The 21787-nt window shown below is 41.6% G+C and overlaps 4 protein-coding genes and 1 non-coding gene across 6 annotated transcripts; 3 read left to right on the top strand and 2 right to left on the bottom strand.

The window, feature by feature from the left end:
• The first annotated feature begins 398 nt into the window (after positions 1–398).
• rccd1 (RCC1 domain containing 1) lies at positions 399–4199 on the top strand. Its single transcript, XM_031565149.2, has 8 exons — positions 399–547; positions 752–917; positions 1183–1304; positions 1459–1551; positions 2475–2615; positions 2701–2730; positions 2948–3143; positions 3462–4199. The coding sequence occupies exons 1-7, from the start codon at positions 499–501 to the stop codon at positions 3100–3102; spliced, it is 756 nt and encodes a 251-aa protein (XP_031421009.1). The 5' UTR covers positions 399–498; the 3' UTR covers positions 3103–3143; positions 3462–4199.
• Positions 3200–6289, bottom strand: LOC105900770 (calcium and integrin-binding protein 1). The gene is made up of 7 exons (XM_012828135.3): positions 6101–6289; positions 4664–4698; positions 4195–4291; positions 3923–4076; positions 3691–3809; positions 3488–3576; positions 3200–3392 (listed from the first exon to the last, which is right to left on the bottom strand). Exons 1-7 carry the CDS (start codon positions 6149–6151, stop codon positions 3371–3373), a joined length of 567 nt encoding a protein of 188 aa, XP_012683589.1. The 5' UTR covers positions 6152–6289; the 3' UTR covers positions 3200–3370.
• Positions 6290–6739: 450 nt separating this feature from the next.
• On the top strand, positions 6740–8877 carry nudt7 (nudix (nucleoside diphosphate linked moiety X)-type motif 7). Of its 2 annotated transcripts, none has more exons than XM_012828134.3 (4): positions 6740–6913; positions 7085–7241; positions 7454–7612; positions 8018–8877. In XM_012828134.3, the coding sequence occupies exons 2-4, from the start codon at positions 7086–7088 to the stop codon at positions 8366–8368; spliced, it is 666 nt and encodes a 221-aa protein (XP_012683588.2). In that variant the 5' UTR covers positions 6740–6913; position 7085; the 3' UTR covers positions 8369–8877. The 2 variants fall into 2 exon arrangements, with proteins under 2 accessions (XP_012683588.2, XP_012683587.2); XM_012828133.3 differs by having other exon boundaries at positions 6742–6913; positions 7061–7241.
• Positions 8878–9593: 716 nt separating this feature from the next.
• trnat-agu lies at positions 9594–9667 on the top strand. The gene has a single exon. It is a non-coding gene; the product is annotated as a tRNA-Thr (tRNA).
• Positions 9668–9898: 231 nt separating this feature from the next.
• slc7a10b (solute carrier family 7 member 10b) lies at positions 9899–20228 on the bottom strand. The gene is made up of 11 exons (XM_012828094.3): positions 19540–20228; positions 17614–17818; positions 16914–17065; positions 15261–15386; positions 14971–15124; positions 14326–14449; positions 13855–13958; positions 13573–13669; positions 13230–13379; positions 11482–11659; positions 9899–11367 (listed from the first exon to the last, which is right to left on the bottom strand). The coding sequence occupies exons 1-11, from the start codon at positions 19691–19693 to the stop codon at positions 11234–11236; spliced, it is 1578 nt and encodes a 525-aa protein (XP_012683548.1). The 5' UTR covers positions 19694–20228; the 3' UTR covers positions 9899–11233.
• Positions 20229–21787: the final 1559 nt, after the last annotated feature.

The raw sequence follows: 21787 nt of genomic DNA, 5'->3' as shown, positions 1-21787 counted from the left end.
TTTGTGCGACCCCTGGTATATTTCTGGTATATTTCTGCAAATCCCAGCTACTATGCAGAATCTGCTTAGATTAAACAGTGGGGAGGGTCAATGAAATGTAAAAGTGAGATGCACACTTTCCCTAAACTTTTTCCCCGCGCCGTGTGATGTTCATGATGCTTGGAGCATGTAAGATGTTGCAGAGTTACACGTACATTATAGGTGACATGATATGTGACTCCTGTAAAGGTTATTTTTCTTTTATACCACTTTCTAGTGCCACTGTTTCATCTGCTGTCTTGGAAAAATATTTCCTGCTTCTGACCTAGCGTTCACCTCATTTTTTCCTCTGTCACAGGCGAAGGGCAGGTGTATCTGACAGGATTCACTGATGGCTCTTCAGACAGCCGAAGAAGCATTAGTGCGAGCAGTGGGTGCGTGGATGCTCAGATTACTGAGCGATACCTGACCCTTCGCTTCGCAGACAGAGTGGAGTGCTGGAGCTGTGATGGTGCAGACATGGATATTGTTTGGAAGACGAAGCAGGATTTATCAGACAGACAAACAGGTGATGCAACATTGTTCAGCCAGAATAATACAATTAACAGCAGATCAATGCACTGCTCTCGAAAGTGAAAAAATATCTCCAACAGACGATTGCTTCCAACAGACGAATCCTTTACCGAAGTGCACTGTCTGTAATGAGTCCACATAGCTCTTTACATCCGTCCTGTTAGACTATGCACCAATTCAAATTTTGCCCAATCTACAGGTCACTCCGCCCCACTCCCTCTTGTTCCAGAGGGCTACATCGCTAAGGAACCCCCTCTTTTCCGTCCCTTGTCTACCCAACTGCGGGCCGTGAGCCTGGCACTGGGCACAGACCATGCCCTCCTCCTGTGCGCTAATGGCACCGTATACACCTGGGGCAGTGGGAGGTGAGACTGCCGGTTTAAGACATTTTATATATAGTATAGAGTTGTGTGTGTGCTGGGGTGATGATGTGTCAGCTATTTAACTTTGACGCAAAGGGAGAGAAGAGTCACAAGTCACCCCACCTATCCACAGACTGGATTCTGGAGCGATAAATCTGCACCCTGACTATGTCACCAGAGCTCATCTCAGTGGTGTGGGAGTCAGGGCACATAATGGTTGGGATGGTACTCGCTGAACCTTCACACTGTTTTGTTGTGCTTTTTGCAGCCATGGTCAGCTAGGCCATGGCAGTCTGGTTCCCGAGAAGGAGCCGCGGGCGGTGGAGGCGCTGTGGGGTCTCCCCTTCCGCGCAGTGGCAGCAGGAGGATGGCATTCCGCGTGCATCAGCGGTGAGAACCTGCGTCTGCATATCGTCATATCATATCACGACCACATCATGCCTTCCCTGTGAGCTATGTAATTGGATGGCATTTGAAGCAGAGCTTCTTTCCTGATGTTGTTTATCTGTGTGTGATATCACTGTTCTGTGTATGCTGAGGGTAGAAGGCAGAGATCTGTACATGTGGGGCTGGAATGAGAGCGGCCAGCTGGGCCTTCCCTCGCGCTGCTGCAGGAAGGAGGACGAACAAAATAAAGGTTAGCCTAACCTTTTGATATTAATGTACTTGAATTCCTTGAATGATGCTGTACTACACCCGGAAGCATATGTGACAGAACTATCCACCATTCTCTTTTTTCTGTCGAGGCCACAGCTGTCTAACCTCTTTTTACCAATTGAATAGAGAAAAGTGAAAATGAACAATAGTCAATTTTGGCAGTTAACTCATGTTAGGTGAAAATTCACTCAAGTTACCTCAGGACTCTGGAGGTGCATATAAGTATATTTATTCAACAACAAGAAGCTTGTTGGGCTCACTCATGTCTTGGCAGACAAGAGAAAGGCACGGGCCCACTCTGAGAGAGAGAGAGAGAGAGAGAGAGAGAGCCCGGGCTCACTCCCAGACTGCAGCAGACGAGAGAGAAGCAAAGTTAAACACATCACACAAGGTTTATATAGAATAAAGTTAGCCTTCTCTGACGCCAAAGCACTAGAGATAACGACGTGGTGGGTCACCCACATCCGAGGTCATCTTGCTATGCTTTTTGCAACGTAATGCATCAGCAAAGGCAGAAAAGAAGGATTACTAGTTCTTCATATCAGCCCTTGCTTATGCACACCCAGATGGTACACTTTTAAGCACACACACAGAGTTAAATACATCAGCACTTAAGAACAGAGACAGAAACGTCATGTTTCAGCTCACAAAGGCATATGATTTACACACATACATACTTGATTAAAGTCAGAGTTTCACATTTCTCTATGAACTCATGCTACGTGCATCTGGCATAATGTATTATGGACCTACTCCTAGCGTTAAAAATCCAGCTGTCCATGGGTACAATTTGATAACCTATTTTATAGTTATGTTATACACTTTGAAACACTTCATACATTTTTTTGGCACATTAATATGAATTCATATGTTTTTAATGGAGAAGGCTGTTGTTTCCTTCAGGAACTGGACTGGAAGGAAGTGAGGAGACGGCTGAGGACGTGTTCATCTCCATCCAGGCCTTCCCTGCACTTGTAGACATACCACACGTGCCAGAGGTAGACAGGGTTAGCTGTGGCTCCCGCCACACAGCTGCAGTCAGTAGTAAGACAAGTTCACTGTTTCCCTCTCAGTTATTTCAGAAGCTCTTAAAACAATTTGCCTTCACCAAACCCTTTGTTTCTTGTAGGTGAAGGGGATCTGTACACCTGGGGATGGGGTAAGTTCATATGCTGTATGATATGGCTGATTTACTGGTGTGGCGATACATATGGTGCATGCTACTGATATGGTTCAGAACTTTCTAGACTGTAAGATTGGTCATATCTTAAAAGCTTTCTTTTTTGTTTCATATAGTTTACTGTGTAATACTGAGAGACATATTCTGTTGTGTATATCATTTCATGTAGTTAACATGATTTCTGTTACATATTTAGGTGACTATGGGCAGCTGGGGCATGGGACTCTAGTCAGCTCAGATCAGCCTTCTCTTGTGGACTTCTTCCCCAGACGTGGACTGTGTGTGGAGGATGTGAGATGTGGGCCATGGAACACGTTTGTATCTGTCACTCTAGCAGACCCTACAGGATAAGATGTAAATGGCTGTGCATACTGTGACTGCATCTAATTCAGGTGGATTGTCAATCAGTAAATTAAATCAATGATCACTAGTAAATACTCTTAGGACATTTGTTTTCACAGTGTAGAAAGTTGTTTTATTGCACAGATTTACAAAGATATTGCATACAAAGTTAAAAATGATAGATCCCATAATAGAAAACCATCAGGCAAAATAATTTGTTCAAAGGCACCACCATGTTTAAAACCATATATGAAGGATAAAATGCTGGTGTTAAAATTCACAACACAATCTTGAAAGAACTGTAAAAAAAAAAAAAAAAAAAAGCAATATTAGATTTCAGGAGAAATAAACGTTGACAATGTGTACAGGTGTACTTTAACCTGAGACAACCTACCTGACAAAGTCTGGAGACCTGGAGATGACGTGCTGGAATTCAGAGAGGTTCACCGTTCCATCTTTGTCGATGTCTGACTCTTCCAGAATCTACAATATCAAAGTAAAACTCAGTTAAAGGAGTGTGGACTACACTGAGAAAAATCTCAAAGCCATATGACACAATACTGTGTATCAGTGGAACCACAGACTATGGAGACTTACGTTGGAAATTAGCTGTCTCATCTCTTCCTGAGTGAGCCGTGTGTCATCTGTATCACCTGTAAGACAGTTCACCAGCTTCTCCAGGTCCCCTCCATCCAGGGTCCCGTCGTCATCAAAATCTATCCGGATCCAGTTCCAATAATTAAGCATCTTTCACATCAACAAATCTCATGTCTTAATGAGACTACACTATTCAGGTGTAACTAACGTGCCCAGTCAGATGTGTATTTACCGAAGATACGGAAGGCATAGTGGGATTTGATTTCCAAGGTTGCTGAGTCACTGAAGGCACTCAAGAGATCCAGGAAGTCCTCGAAGGTGAGACTTCCATCTTTCACATCAGAGGTGGAGAAGACTTGACAGATCCTTTCCCGGAAAGGATTGGACTGCAGAACAAAATAATTGTGTATTGTCAATGGTTAATGGTCAGGAAGACAACAAGATGTAGCCTACTAGGAAGTGGTCCTAGTGTCCCGCAAACTAGTCAATAAACAGAAATGTTACCTTAAGTTCTGGCAGTGTGAGAATTTTCTCCATGGGTACTCTGGGGGAAGGTGAATTTCTGCCCTCTCTTGTAAAGTCACTGAATCTTTTGTGAGCCCTATGGGAGCATACAATGAAAATTGTGGACTTTATCCACTAAACAATGTTGATAAGTATTATTTGATTTATTGAATAATTTTTAGAATCATAAGTAGCTTAACACACTTTAAATCTAAAACTAGATGGTTAAGATGATCAGTACCATTTTACAAGGGTATAGGCTTCACTACAGCACTGTAATCATTTTATCATAACAAAGTAATCATAAAGGTAATCTAACTACTGTGCTGCATTGAATGTAGCTGATTTTAAAAGGCTGGTGTGTCAGTACGAGTATGAAGCTGGTTCTGCTCATTGTCCAAATTATATTCTAAATAGTAACATGCAAAATAATATTGAACTTAATAATTTGACATCAAGATGTACTCACAGCAAAATTTCTTGTTTTGTTAGAAAAGTAAGCTCCTGTGAAAAAGATATAAAGAAAAAAGGTATCAATCCACAAATATAAAAACACGAGAACCTCATATATGCATGATTTTAATACCCTTTGGGCATTGGATACTCATCAATTAGGCTGACTAAGTTCCTGTTCATTATTATCGGTAATTACCTGTTGCTCGGGTGCTTACCGATAATACCAGGTGCCTCGCTTTGCGTTGCACAGCACTGACCTTTATTCAGCATACTGGGATAATGTCCCGTATATTTCATTGGTTATTTGGCTTTTATTTGTCAGAAATAAGAACACATGAATGCGTTCTTTTACCCGCCTGGCACATGAGTTGCTTATGCCGTTGTGGCAGTTTCTACTCTTGATTAGCGATTAAAATGAGCAAACGGGCAAGTTCAGCTTCGACAAAACGCTTACGTTGCAACTATGGCAGCTGAGAATTTTTTCGGAACCTGATAAAATCGGTTTAAATACGTCTTTTATGGTTCAACTTTCTGTCCTTATCTTGCATTCGTTTAAAAAAAATAAGTTGTATCCATTGTGCTCACTGCCTTTTTAATATTGTGGGGTTGAGCTACATGATGCCTGCTGCTTTGCACAGTTACCTTTGATGGGCCTGTAATGGTCAATACATGTTGGGTGTCTATCAATAAAGACATGTTACGTTGCAAACTTAGTGTGCCTTTGGGATGACAAACATCACTGGGCTCGAGCATTTCTTTCATATGGCAAAAAAAAAAACCTGTAGCCTGTATCTTTCATGGCCACTGGTGTGCTGTGGAACCGACTAAAGGCTAACGCAAGTGTTTACGAGCCAAAAGGCAGAATACTAATGTTTCCTATTCAGTTAAATAGCCATTACATCAGAGTTTAATGTTATCTCTCAGGGTTGGTATACATACAATATACATACATATACAAATTTACTACTGGTCCCACTTCTGGTCTGTTTGCATCCGGTCACCCTACCTGTTGCTCGGACAGCTAAAGCCAATCACATGACATTTACTGGCATTAACGTTATCTGGTGAAATCTAATGTCTGACATTTTAAGTTGGATCAAAAACTATTTAAGATGTTATCCAAAGCTATTTTAGATAACTAACGCAGACATACCCAGCTAGCAAACAACTACAGCCAGCTTCCTATTTTCTACTGACGTTGTAAAAACACACAATGTTGCTACACAACTGTTGTGTCTATTTCTGCGGGGTAATATATAATTGCTCGTACAGGTAGTCATGTAGCTGAAACTGTTGACTAGCTACGATTTAGTTGGGGAAAGTTAGCTGGCTAGGCCACTTTGGTTGAGTAGTTGAACTTGTCTCAAAGCTGGCAGAACTTTTGTGAACTAGTATCCTAGTTCTTAAAAGACCGATTGCGTTTTCTTATTTAAAGTGTCGGCGGTCTCACCTGGTATTCTGAGAGCAGGTCCTTCGGTAACTGACTCGTTGTTCCTCCCATATCTAAAATATGTTCAATTCAACTGTTATTTCAGATACTCATTCGGTTGTTTATTTAGATTACACAACTAGAACTAAGCATTAGCTGTCACTTCCCGTTCCTGTCACTACGTAATGGTACCTATGGAAACTAGATTTGCATAGGATCCAAAGTTCTCTGGCTCAGTAACCTTTGGAGCTTTTTTTTCCGGGACAATAACCATGGCAAATACTTTTGTGGCAGAGATGGGGAAATGGCATCGTTGTGCACTTAATATAATATTTAACCTTTATTCTTTTTTTTACTTTTCAAAATCCATGTTACAAAGTGCTTCACAGAAGCAGCAAAATAAAAGTCATCAAATCATAAAGTTTGAAAAGAAAACAGAAAAAACAAATAGATAGGCTATATACAAACAATACAGTGGTAGACCAATATGGAGTAAAACATATTTTTTGGATAAAAAGATAAAGTGTTATCCTTGTCATCCTACAGAAATATATTCAGGATGATTGGCATGTCTTGTCAATATTTATCGGCAAAGTTTAATATCATATGGCTAAAGGAATCGTTATGCATAGCCATGCTATGACTGTAGGCTACTAGAATGCTAAGCAATTTCGACTTCCGGGTCTTTCGAGGCAGTGTTTACATTCACGTCTCATAACTAACTGGTTAGCCACCCGCCCTGGTCTGGTCTGTCTGCCAGGTTGGAAAAAATTGTAATGCCAGACGAGACATGAAAGTAATGGCACCATGTTACAACTGTAATGAATGATAAAGGTAGGCTGTTTGTTATCTGGCTTCTATTTAATGTGTTGTGCTAATGCCCTTGCTCAAGTTGGCCATTGGCGAGTTCTGGTTAGACTGGTCTGGTCAACACATGTTCGGTATGGTTGTGTTCGACAATAATTCATGCGGTATTTTCAGGAGACGTGCATTTGTCCCATACAGAATGGAAATGAGAGAAACAGCCAAGATTGCTCTGAAGAAGTATGACACTGGGGACCTATTTTCCTTTTTGCCCGCCATGCCAAAAGCGTCAGTACTCATTCCAGTGTTCGTAAGAGGAGGAGAGTTGCACGTATTAATGACTTTGCGTTCACCTCATGTAAGTATTATTTTAATGCCAGTGTATCCCCTGCATTATAGCGTTTTACATTAAACAGTGACCATCGGACCTGACCCACAGAATCAAATGTTATTGTCCTGTCAAGTTGTTTAAATAGTTCAGCAAAGTTTCACCCCTATTTGGCCCTTGCTAAATAGATTTCAAGTACCCTCGCAAAAATAAATAAAATGTTGTAAAAATTTGCTTTGCAGCTAAATAGCAATGCTGGAGAGGTTTGTTTCCCTGGGGGGAAGTCTGATCCCGAGGACAAAGATGAGGTGGACACAGCCCTGCGGGAAGCCAAGGAGGAGATAGGCCTTCCTCCTGAACAGGTGGAGGTGGTCTGTAAGCTCTTCCCCATCATTAACAAGGCATGGCATTCATACATGTAATTTACAGATTTCCTAAAGAGAATACAACACACACGCTTAACAGCCCTCTGTGGACCTCAGATGTCTTTTGTATACCTCTGCTAATGGTATGATTAGATGTTACAAATTCCAAAGTTTAAGGTTTTGTATGTAGATTTATTTGTGAAAAATAGATAAATGTTTCTAGACTTATGATGTGTTTCACTGTATGTCATGTATTCTAGACGTTTTGTTTCTGTTATTTAAAATGCATAGATGTATTGGAAAATGTTACATTTGGCGTTTACAATTATATTTACAATTACAACCAAAATTAGGCTCTATACTGCACCTTTTAAGAGAGTTCACAAACACTGTGTAATCATTCATTTTCTTTGATCTTAAATATTTCTCTTACTTGAACAGAGAGGTCTGTTGGTCACACCAGTGGTGGCCTTCATTGACGAGTCATTTGTGGCCCAGCCAAACCCTGCTGAAGTGAGTGAGGTGTTCACCGTGCCTCTTGACTTCTTCAGGCTGGAGGCAGCCCACTCGTTGTACCCAGTTCAAGGCATGACGGCACCTCTCCACAGCTTCCTCTACCCAGACCCTACCTCAGGAAAGCAGCAGCAGATCTGGGGGCTTACAGCAATGATCGCCATCATTGTGTCTGTCCTGGCGACTCAGAAGAAGCCTGAGTTTAATGTTGGTTTTAACCTGGATAATCCGTTACCATTTTTCCAACACAATATAGATAACTGTATAAGCAAACTGTGATGGTCATTCTGAGACGTCTGTAGTCAAGTCAAGTCAAAGTGTTTATTGTCGCATGCACCAACTTGCTTCAGCGCAGCGAAATTCTTAAGACTTGGCCAGCAACATCTAAGCAGTAGACGGCATACAGATAACAAAATAACATATACCAAAAATAACATATAACACTATAACATATAACATTAACAAGTAACAACAATTTTAAAATACAAGAAGGGCTAGCAGCAGTTTAAAGGGTGAAGAAGTGAGGAATGTTAAATTAAATAAAAAATGTGTGCAAATATATGTAGTAAGTGTAGTTGTATGAGTGGGGGAGCAGAAAGTACATTTTGATGACGACTGTTCAGTGGGTCAATGTTGCTGATTCAGAAGCCTTACGGCCTGGGGGGGAAAGCTGTTTGTGAGTCTGGTTGTCCGTGCTCGGATGCTCCGGTAACGTCTACCAGACGGCAGCAGTTTGAGTATTCCATAGCCTGGGTGTATCATACTATTTGTAAATAAAATTATTTTACGGAACCGGTCACATACTTTTTTGTGATTTGTGCAATCACAAATGAGCAACCACATACCACAAATGTTTTTAAATTACATGCGTGAAGTTTTGAAGGCCTCCAACCAATTCCAATGTCAACCAATAGAGGTCAGTAATACATTTGCCAGCGAGATACAGATAACATCTAAATGCTGAACACTGAAAATGTGCATTACCAGAGCGCGTTCATATGTATATATGTTATCTGGTCTCATACAGTATCGAGGCATAAGGCAGGGGGAGTTGTATATCAGTTTTGGGCACTGAAAACTGTATTAACTTCAATTAAAAGGTTCCTCTATCATAGCTGGGTTGGTAGGCTACTGCTACTGCTACCGCCCACTTTATCGGATGCATGGAATTCGAGGTCTGAAACCTGTCGACACGATTTTTTTTATAAAACGTTAAATTTCAATTTCCCGTCTCCGTCTTAAGATAGCGACATTTGCTAACCATATGAATCGCTATCGTCGGGATACATCACTGCCCGACTACTAACTAACTTTAACGTTGGTCAAGTTTCGTTAATGCGTCAAAAGGCCAGCTAGTGTGATTGAAAGTCTGTTACAGTATGAACAAAATACAAGATCATACTGAATTTTTAGTTGTTTATTATTGGAGTAAATTTATGGCAGAATTTTGAAAATAAGTACAGGACGTGGGGAAAACCACATTTTTCATCCCATGATCAGTGTCGGCGTCGTGGCTTAGATGGTTAAAGCGCCTGTCTAGTAAACAGGAGATCCTGGGTTCGAATCCCAGCGATGCCTTTTACTTCCGCTCCGACTACAGACTGTCCAGCAAGCCTGCCACATGATTTTAGATATTTTAAATTTTAAAAGCAGTACAAAGAATACACAATCAAAGCCACAAAATTTGAAAGTGCTGTGTTTATTGTGCTCTAACTGTTATTTCTGTCCTCAGTGGAAAAATAGAAACCTGCTAGAGTAACCTAAAACCAGTTAAAACACATCTTTTGAAAATACTGGATGTTTTACAAATAATTTACAATGCAAAGTTTATTTAAACACAGTCACTGATTCTTGAAATCTGCATAGGTGAAACACATACACCATATGGATGCCACAGCTTTTTGAGGCATATGCATTCACTAAAATGAACAAGTGTCCATGGGATTTGTTTTGATAACATACCATCAGTATTTCACATTGGCAGAATGTGTCAGTTGAAAAAATCATTTGTCATTATAGGTCTCCATTGCATAGGACACAGGACACAGTGACTATGTTTTTAATAATTCTCAATTGCACAATATATAGATAGATCGATATGGATATACAGTATATATATATACAAAAGAAACAAATAATATTTTGTAAAATACAGTGTTGTTTCACAACAATAACATGTGGTTTGCAACATTAGTAACTGTGTTAGTACTCCACATGTAACCTGCAGAAGAGTTACTAATCCATGGCACAGTAGAAGTGAATGATCAAATTTGGTAAAAATAAAAAACAAAGTATGATAAATACATAATATACACTGACCTAAACTGATTCCTCTACATTACGGGCCAATTCAGATAACAATATTAGAAATAAAATAAAAGTTTAAAAAATCATTTAAAAGGGGGGAAAAAGTCATTGTGCTTAATTGTATATGACCTGATTCTGAACATACAGTGTTTGTACAACAGAGCATTGACACAAATTACAGATAAATAGTTATTATTTGTTAGATAAAAACATTAAAAGTTCAACAATGAAGGTGGCATTCAGAACATTCCCAAGTGTTTAGCAGTGTGTGTGGTTTAAACAGTGTTTATGCCATCCCTGACTCAAGTAAACTCCCTTAAGGTCCATATACTGTAGAACCACACCATGTTCTGTATGGTACTAAAGTAAGTGAACAGAGAGACTTGTTGTTATGCCTGTATTGCTGATGTTCTCAGTGAACACTGGTGTAGTTGGCACAGTAAGGCACAGTAAGTCATTAATTGTCAAGATCAATAAAAGCGGGAAGGCTGAAAAGGAGAGGACTCCTAGAAAAGACGGAAAAGGTGTACACATTCAACCAAAGTTGTGTATTAGTGGCAAAGGTGAACCAAGAAAAAGGGTTAATGCCTACACGTAATTTTATGCTTCCAAAATGTTTCCATCAGGCTTTCCCTGATGAAGACCCAAAGGTCTGAAATGTTGCACATTAAAATTTTAGTAACATTAAACTAAGTGCACAGGCAAACATATTGTTCGTCTTGTGGAATTCAGAGGTTCATTCTGTAAAACTGGGGCACAAGTGTCTGTGGTCTGTTTTATGTTTTTATATATGTATCTATTTCAAACTTAAAAACCATAGAGTCCAAATGATGCGCCTCAAAATGTCCCAGAGGCATTGCTTGTGGTGGAGGACTTATCTGTCCATTCTGTGGGAGTTGTGGCAGCAACAATAGGATCAACTTGCGGGAAGACTACGAAAAACACCCTCTGTCCCAGGTAGGTGGCCCATTCTATTAGACAGTAGGAGGGATTCACAAAAGAGGTGTTTATTATACTTAAGGCAAATTAGCATTAAGTCAACTTATGGCATTAACAGCATAAACAAGCACTTCTTACTGACTTACCAATGAAATCATAGATACACTTGGGCTTTTGTTTCCAGTGCACCCCCAAGAAATAGACAGGCACTCCAGTGAGCATGATGACCAGACCCCCACCGCACACTATGGGCTCAGAGTGAAGGCTGAACCCCAATAAGAGGACCCAGAACACCAGGTAACTGATTGGTACAAGCAGGTTTACCTTTGGGCATAAGAACACAGGCAAGTGGTGAAATGGCTCCAGTGGGTCAAAAGGTATATTGGGTATACAAACGAAAATGTCTACATTCAATACCTCATGATGACAAAGCAAAAACAGGATTAGAATTTGTTTGCAAATGTATTAAAAAGGAAAAACTGAGATCACATTGACTTTAGACCTTTTCTCAGGGCTTTTAGATGGATTTTGGGGATTTTCTACCATTCTCCTCCACTCTCCTAAAAACTCTGTCAGGAAGGATGAGGACCATCGGGGCAGCCATTTTCAGGTCTCTCCAGAGATGCTTGATAGGGTTCAAGTCAGGGCTCTGGCTGGACCACTCAAGGACACTCACAGAGCTGTCCCTAAGCCACTCCTGTGGTGGTCTTGGCTGTGTGGTTAGGGTCATTCTGTGAACCTTCTGCCCAGTCTGAGGTCCTGAGCACACTGCATCAGGTTTTCATTAAGGATATTTCTACTTTGCTCTGGTCAGCTTTCCCTCAACCCTGACTAGTAAGTAACCCTGACTAGCATCACTGTAAGGATGGTATTGGGCAGGTGATGAGCGGTGCCTGGTTTCCTTTAGGCATGCCGCTTTAGAATTGAGGCAAAACAGTTCAATCTTGGTTTCATCAGACCAGATCATTTTATTTCTCACAGTCTGAGAGTCCTTAAGGTGCTGTTTTGCAAACTCCAAGCAGTCTTTCCTGTCACTGAAAGGCTTCTGTCTGGCAAATCTGCAATAAAGCCCAGAGATCGGTGGAGTGTTGCGGTGATGGTGTTTCTCCTATCTCCGCACAGGATCTAAGCTCAGCTCAAAGTGATCATCATGTACTTGGTCACCTTTCTTACCAAGGCCCTTCTTCCCCGATATCACAGTTTGACCTGGCGGCCAGCTCTAAGACCAGTCCTGGTTGTTCCAAATTATGGAAGCCACTGTAGACTTGGAAACCTTCAATGCAGCAGCAATTTTTTTGTAGCCTTCCCCAGATCTGTGCCTTGATACAATTCTGTCTCAGGCAATTCCTTTGACCCCATGGTTTGGTTTTTGCTCTGATATGCATTCTCAGCCGGGAGACCTTACATAGACAGAGGTGTGCCTTTCCAAATCATGTCTAATCAATTTATTTGACCACAAGTGGACTCCAATCAAGGTGTAAAAACATCTCAAAGATGATCAAGAGAATAATTTATGCCATTGTGATATTTTAGTTTTTCCTTTTTAATATATTTGCAGACATTCTAAAATCCTATTTTTGCTTTGTCATAATGGGGTTTCATGTATAGATTGATAAGGGGGAAATGAATTTAAAGGATTTTTACAACAGGCTGCAACATAACAAAATGTAAAAAGGTCAATGGATCTGAATACTTTCTTAATACACTGTATATGTTCTTTTGTAGGATAGGCCTTTAATTGACCACACATGAACGTGGTCATCTTTTAACATATAGTAAATATTGTATGGATGTACATTTAAATATGCCTGTTGTTATTCAGTTCATTACCAAAACAACCAGTTTCAGTTACTAAATCTCTGCTGTGGTAGAGACGGAATATGACTGATGATACCTTGATGGGCCTGTAGAGGTTAGGCTTCTTCCATCTGTAGTACAGAAGACCAGCAATAGTGACCCCATAGGAGAGGTAGTTAATAAAAGACACATAGTTTATCAGGTTATGAGTCTCTCCAATGCACAAGATGAAAATGGAGGCTGTACACTGCGAAACAGAAAAGAGTCAAGAGCGTGCAAGAGAGAAAGAGAGAGAGAGAAAGAGAGAGAAAAAAAGAGAGTGATCAAATTAACTTCAATGTTGTGAGGGTACTGCACCACATTTTGTTTTTCTAACTAATCTGTTAAACAATGGATGGACTATGGTAACTATAAAGGAAGCATGAGTGTCGGTGACTCACAGACACTAGGAGGGCAGGGATAGGGGTACAGCTCTTAAAGTGAATCATAGCCAGAAGACTGGGCAAATGTCCCTCTCTTGCACCTGAGAAACATAGCCTGTGTGTATAGATACATGTACATGTCAGTCAACAGAACTGCATAACCCTGCATTAAGAACTTGCAAAAGTTTACAAAAACAACTGTATTTCACAATAACTAAACTAGACATACAGACCAGACCATGGCACAGAAATGTAGGATATGTGTGCCACATAACCATGGCAACTGTTCCCAAGACACACCTGGAGGAGGTAAAGAGGTAGCCATTGATGCCCCCGAACGTGGACAGTGCCACAGAGATGGGCATGATTGTAGAGAACATCCCCAGGAGCTTCTCCCCAAAGGTCTAGGAGAGAAATCACAGCGACCGTCATCCCAGTTCATCTCACTTAACACTTAACTGTAACTGGGTTAGGTTTAGATCAAATAAAACTTAATGGAAAGCTTAATTTAACAAAAGAAAACAATACACAAACCCTTTCTCTTCTTTAAAAAATAACTGCCATGATGTGTCATTATTCATGTCCCATGTCTTACATTAAATTGAAAAGTAAAGGAATAAAAAAAGACACAAAACAAATCTACATGCCAAATCAAAGCTCTGTTGCCCATCCACAGCTGAAAACAGCACACTTATTTCTCCATGGTGATGTAGAATGGTTTGAGATGCTGTCCCCTCCACAGACCCACACTTAGGGGTGTTCTTTACTCACAACAGCCACAGCATTGGATGCCAGCAGCTCCTCGGGGGACATGGAGGCGAAGTAGGCGATGTTGGTAAACGTGTACACTATGGTCACCAGTGGAATGGAGATGTAAATGGCACGAGGTAGGTTCCTGATGAGGCAATCGACAAGCATCACATGGATGTGGCCAGAGAGCCACACCCGCACTGTATTCACATATCTGCTGCTGATACTGATACCACCTTCAAGAGGTGCTGTGATAGACTTCATTAGCAGCCAATCGCAAGGAGCCTCTTACAAAGCTCAAGGTATTTGTTGTGTGAAAAAACAGGACAAAAGCGGCCATTAAATATGAGCCCACCTTACAGGCTGTTTTTCATGGATATTATTTTTAAAGCATACATCAACAGCAAAGAGCATTTGCTTTTTAATGGCAAACTTATGATTATGACACACCAACTACAGCACATGCGTTATGAGCGTTTCAGGCAAAATGACAATGGATGGATGATCTGAAATTAAATCAGAGATCACCCAGCCTCCTCCAACATGAGATTCAGATATTCATTTAATCTATGACTCATGCAGGCAAGCAGCCTATTGCTGTGACAAATGTGTCACTAAATCGATCTGAGCATTCAGCTGACCTGTGTATTGATCCCTCTCCCTCACCTGCGTGGTTCGACCACCTCTTCTGTGACATAGTTGAGGAAGTTCCACCCGCTGAAGGCAAAGGAGGCCTGGAGGAAGGCCAGCGCAATCCCCCCCACTGTAGGGCTCTTGAAAAACGTGAAGGCCACGTGTGGAGTCAGTCCATCATAGTCGCCTGTGCAAAAGCCGGGCATGAAAAACACACAGCTGTGCATTCAGGAGGAGCAAGCAAGTGCATTTATCTACAGACAGTGTAAGCCTCTTCCAGCACACTGGCATGACACAGGTGAGTGTGAGGTGAACGAACTGACCTTTAAAGATCTCCACCAGGCCCACCACAATGATGAGGCCAAGAGCCAGCAGTTTGCCGACTGTGAAGATGTCCTGAATACGGGTGGCCAGACGCACACTGAAGCAATTCACCCAAGTGAGGAACACTGACACATACAAACACAGATACACACACACATACACACACACATACACACACAGGTCATTTCTATCAGGACAAGCATAAATATTGAGAACATCTGCATGTTTAAGGCATATATAAGGATAAATGAAAAAAAAAACATTTTATACATCCAAAGTATTCAAAACCTTCAAAATGCTTTGAGACCTTGAGGATTACTTGATCAGAACTGTTAAACAAAATGAGTACAGCTAATCTTGCTGTATATGTGGTGGATTATAACACGTACTGACACAGTTTAAGAGTAAAACCAAATCAACACCCAATAGCGGAAATATACTGCTTCTGTCAATAAAACTTTGGAGTTTCACAATTGTTTGTCCAGCGTGCCAAGCCACATTGGCACAGCAACTCAAAAAACGTGAGCAGTTGTTGTCAGGGAACACCACTGGGGGGCCCTATATATTAAGTGGGGGCTAGGAATGTAGTAATGGCTGGTTATAGAATCGGGGGGATTTGTATAGTATCAAGCCATCTATCACTGTCACACTTTCACCCTCCCCCTTGCTCCCTCGCTCTGTCTCGCCTCTCTGTGAAATAGAGTGAAATAGAGGTGGCCTCCATCAGCCTCCGCTAAAAAACGGCTTCCGACCACAGCTGAACAAAAACAAAACAGATGAGCATGTCCCTGAAGAGGCAAGGCGCTTCACACTTTCCCCCAACTCCTGTCTTCTGGTTGCTTTGTTGTGGCCAACAGCTCTAAGAACAAGTGTGAATAATGAGCACTAATGGGGCAATCACACGCTATGCCCAGACATCTCTTTTCAAAGGACCACCATATAGTGAAGTGCTTTTGGCCTGCCGGTTGGCTTTTGTCTCGCAGTGCCCTCACGGTACTTCAAATGTACACGTATGACGTGATGGCGTGGGACACTCCAACATTCAGGCTCAGGGTCCAATATGGCCATCAAAAGGGAGACATTTGCAGGCTGACTCCACAGAGCAGGCGGTTGTGATAGTCTTAAAGGACATACTAATTCTTGAAGGACGTACTGATGAGTACCCAGGGGTTTGAACAATAAGAGGTCAATGACTCAAACCTCAAAAGAGACAAATGTGGTCTACCAGTGGAACATCTCATTTAATTCTCTGTGACAGCCAACTGTCTCACAGTGCCTCCCAAAGCTTTACCATCCATTTCCCTCTTGCCTGCCTTTACCATCTTCACTCCTCCTCTCAGACACATCATCTATATTTCAGCATGGCTGGCTCGAATCAGCAGCGTTTGCTTCCGGCTCACCTCGCCAGCATTACAATCACATTATATCATGGGAAGATGGCACGATAACAATTCACCTCAGACGCCAGCAACTCATTACAAGTCTGGCATTTTGCATGTCTAGAACTTCAAGAGACTTTTAGAGACTAAATTGACGCCCATTTAAAAACTCTCTTCAGATAGTACCCAAGGATGAGGTAAAACATGTACGTCACAGTGAAGACACATAGTTAAAGATCAGTCAGCACAGACACGATGGCTGGACCTACTTACAAATACAGGTAGTGGAGAGCAACCGTGTGGCAACGTATGGGGGGATGCAGTTAGGGAAGACTGGCTGCAGGATGTAGTTGGAGAAGGTGAGGGCGATGACTGCGAGCGTGGTGGGGTACATGATGAGCACAGCACTCCATAACAGAAGGAACCTACAACAGGAGCGGAGGGAGAGCAGGGAAATAAAGATGAAGAATTATGCCATTAGATTTATGTCCCTGCATCTCCCTGCTCCTTATACCTGATTGAACTCATCAATTCATCACTTTATCAGCTGATTAGCTATTGTAACAGTGCTCCTGATTCACTGATTACCTGATATAGCTAATCAAGAACATAATTTTACATTGAGTTCGAACATTATTTGCACTGAGTGAGACAATAGGGAAGGGACTGATTTCCATTAGTGACTGAGATGGAAACACAAAAGTAAAACAAACTTTGTGATTAAGCCTTTAGTCGCTATCATGCTGAACTCAGCATTTACATCAATATGTGCTACAAAGTTGATGAGGGTAGTGTTAAACACACCCTGTGTAGGACCATATTTAATGTGAAACAGCTGACATAAATAAGAACATTCAGTACTTCAGAATTTCACATTAGACTTTGCACTTCGGCTTCTTTCCTTTCCTAAACTGTTGCCTTTGGTACTACCAGCTAAACTCATTTCTATACAGCACTAAGACAACTCACGTACCCTATTAGACCTCCAAAGATCTCTGTGACGTAGGAGTAGTCCCCACCAGATTTGGGGATGGTGACCCCCAGCTCGGCATAGCAGAGAGACCCAAGGGCAGCGATGCCCCCCCCTGAGAGCCAGATCACCAAAGCCAGGCCCACAGACCCTGAATGCTCTAAAACACCCTTTGGAGAGATGAAAATCCCAGAGCCAATGATGTTTCCTGTAGAATCAATAACATAACATAACAATGTAAATAATAACATACCAGCATGTCGATTTTTCATCAGACAGTTTAGCATGTGTTTATTTGAGTAAATTATAGTTAAACTAAGCTTTACACGAAATAGTGAAAGGCAGCTATTGTGAATTAGTGCATATTTGAAAACAGATGGCCAGTAAAATAACACTAATTATGCCTTGTATTTAAAAAAGATTTTCTTCATACTTAATCTTAACTGTTTTAATGATCTGACAGTTACTGAAAATGTAGATACTCTGAGGAAAGCAATGTCTGTGGAACTGACTAAAGTTCTCAATGTGATACAGCTGTATTAATAAAGGATATCACTGCAGGCCAATTATTTTGTGTGTGCACATCACATGGACAAGAGGGGGTGATCTCCTACAGTGGTCAACTCTAGTAAAGGTTAGCCTGAAATGTTAACACTGCTTACAGTACAATACGATACTTTAGGTTACATTTTCTTAGCTCAGAATCACATCAGGTTTAGTAAATAAAACACATCATTCAGACAGCAGTCGGCATGTTAAATGTGACTGTGACTGCTGGCCTGCAATCCCACTCGTGTTTTCCTTCCTGTTGAGACTGAAAATGAAAACTCAATCGAGAGCAACCCTGACTTTCAGTACCTGGTCAGCTCTCACCTCAGAACTGGGTTCAGTGCCCCGTGTTTTGCCAAGAGGCGAACTCCGGAAAACTCTGGAGCACTGGGAATAGAGGAGCGAGGCGGGCCATCGCGCTTACAGCCCAGGCCGGTGCCGCACACAGCAGCCAAGTGGCAGGGAGCACGATTACATAACAGGAGGATAAATAATTTACGCCTGCCTGTTGAGAGCCCACACAGCCACCGGGTGGGAGCAGATTTAAACACTCCCATTGTTCCATTACTTCTGCTTTAGCCTCGCAGAGAGTGTCAAAGGCACTCTGGGATAGCCCGACATTGTCAGGGAGTTTCTCACTAATTGTTGCTTAAATGATACAGTTTGCAGATAGATACGTGATGATAGATGCTGAGAGGGAAAGAGAGGGAGGAAGGTGGAGAGAGCTTGTCTGGGCTAGTGCTGATGAGTACCCCTCACAGTTGGTGGTCTCCCGCTTCCTCGTGGAGCATCAGCATTCTAAGTGCATTTGAGCACAGTGAATTCTGGTCCCAGTGGAGGGGTTAAAGCACTGAACTCAGGACACGTGCAGGGGAGAGTCTCAGAACTTGTCTGCAGCACAGCATAAGCCACACATGATGGCAAGTGCCACTGAGCAGACCATGGCTGGTTCAGAGGCTGGAGCAGTATGTGTGTGTCACTATTAATGCACATCTACTCACTGTTTTTTTCAGGCAGTGCTCTTTATTTATACTGGGTGAAACATATTTACTTATGACAAAAAACACAATTATCTTCACACAATGCAATAATAACAATGAAAGTATCCACAATTACAGAAAATAGACAAACATAACTTTCTATCTATCACCTTGGCTGCAGGATTTACCTCACCTGTTTGGTTTCACTAAGTCGTGGGGAAAGCAATTAGTATATGAGGTTTAGAGCGTTATGAGTTTTTTCTTACTGTAGTACCCGAAGTGATCAAGAATATCCCCAACACAGAAACGTGAAGCAAAATCAATTTGATCAAGATGGTAACTTTCGCTTGGATGTCATTTAGTAGTATTGCATAATGCGACAGACCTGTCACAATCTTACCTATAATGATGGTGCAAGCGCTGAGAAGTCCTATCTCTTTCTTGAGTGTCACTACCTCGGGGATAGCCTTGATATTCTTATCTTTCACCATTTTCTGTTGCGCCTCCGGCTCTTGCGTGGCACAAACACTTCTTTTCCGCTTTCCTCCATCCATTTCTGTGAGCACACGAAAAGCTTCAGATCCCTCTCTTGAACTCTCTTCAGTGCATTGATGCGTTGTAAAAAGAATGCGCAGGCGCAAAGGATCCGCCACTGTACAGGATAGAATGTTAACTACCTCTCAAGGGGAATCGCTCATATAGCCATTACGCTTTGCAAACTGATTAGTTGCTTGAAAACGTTTGAGTTTTGTATGGATGTAGTTGAAGCTGATGTCGACTTTCACCTGTTCTCAAGCGGTCCGCCTGGGGAGAGACTTTGGTTTAGATATCCTACCCTACAGTAGCCTATTTCGCGCATCCGAAGCATGACCAGCATCTCTGCCACTCTTCAACTTTTTCCCTACGCTTTATTAGACCTGCTACTCACACATTAATCCCTGTCCCCCTGACTTGATCTAGTATAATAATTTGAAGCGTACAAATGTTAACTATTATATATAACAAAACACAACATGTAGGTCTACATCTATACATTTGAGATGGCATGTATGAGCATTTATGGCAGTAGCCTAATGCTTCTTTTTAATTTTGTAATTTGATACTATCGTGAATGTCCCACTTGTAACAAAGTCCCCCCCCCCAGCGAACATTCTGGTTGACTGCATTATTTACTTTTAATCTTTTTAAAATTTCATAAATGGCAAGGCTGTGAAGACAGAAAGGCTGCAGATTATCTTATTCTTCACATCAAAACCATCTCCCATGTTAACCATCTTTTACTCATCATGCCACTGATTTTACAAGCCGATGTCATTGTATGTGCTGTTGTTCCTGCTGCAGAAGTTTTTACTTTTACATACAACATAGTGAATCATTTAGAATTTAGAAAGACCAAGCTTGTTCTGTGAAATAAAGTTTGTTGGGCTAAAAGCCCCATCTTAACCTACATTACTAACTGTACAGTATACTCACTAAGGCTAAACCCATCTTTTGAGTTGTGAGACCTTTTATATCTTTCATCCATGTATCGCAAGTTTAAAGCTATCTCGCCAATTCTCCCTCTTTTTCATACACACAGCTCTAAAGTTAGCCTCAGGCATGTTAAATTGATGCACCACAGGGATACAGCCTGATGGAAGACACTATTCCGGCTCCAGCGAAGGGGGTAAGCAAGCAAAGAGCACGGAGGCCCCTGCGTCTGAGCGTGCACCCCAAACAGGGATTTCTTCATGCCTCTCTTCGCCTCTAAAGAATCCCCAGAGAGGAATTTAGGAAGTCAAGTCGTGAATTTGTGCTGTGGCTTTTCTCTTGCTCTCTCCCCCTCTCACCAACAGCACAGAGAACACAATAAAGAGGCCTGGATTCAACTGATCCCGTTAGAAGGCCAATAAAAAGGAGAGGTGCTTTGTGAGCTGGCAGGAAGGCCTAAACACTGCCAGCAGTGTGCGGCCCTTAAAGGGAGAAGTCGAGCAGAAAACCAATACATCACAAGAGGGAAGCAGAAGGGAGCAAAACTGAGATCTATGTGTGAATGAGGGGGGCAGAGAGGAATAATGAGCCAGTCTTAATTTAAAGTGCTAAACCAAATCTGCGAGACCAAAACTATTTAAAATCCACGTAAATGCCTGGGTACTTCTGGACCGGTTGGGCAAAGGATTAGCTCCTAGACAATAGACGAGACATGGCCCTTATTGATAACAAAAAGAAAAAGTGTTGGTGCTTCTGGTCCTGGCTGGTATTCTGATGACTGAACAAAGCAGTGTAGAATTTACAGCAGGAAGTAGATTTCTAAAAGCTTTAGTGCAAGAAAGGTTTCTATGTAGCTTTACTGCTTATGGATTAGATTGTATCCTTTTTTTTAACTCAGCAGTGCTATCAGCCTGGGGTTCTAGGGTTCAGTTTAATGGTCACGTATGCCGTTTTCATATATTAGGCTGTATGTGACCTGAATGTAACCTAGAAACTTAGTATTCTAACCTCCACTGAGCAAAAGTTCTGTTTAAAGTCATTGTCCCACTCAGTTCCGACATGTAACAACGTATGTAATTGATCTGTAGCTCCATCTTGTGGCTATAAGTTTTACTAACAACCTTGCAGAAATCCAGTTTCCCCAGCTGGAAAGCGTTCTCATATAAACCAAAACAAAT

The sequence above is a fragment of the Clupea harengus genome, chromosome 3 (genome assembly GCF_900700415.2).
Source record: "Clupea harengus chromosome 3, Ch_v2.0.2, whole genome shotgun sequence".
Taxonomy (NCBI): Eukaryota; Metazoa; Chordata; class Actinopteri; order Clupeiformes; family Clupeidae; genus Clupea; species Clupea harengus.
This window is presented reverse-complemented; position numbering and strand designations above follow the sequence as displayed.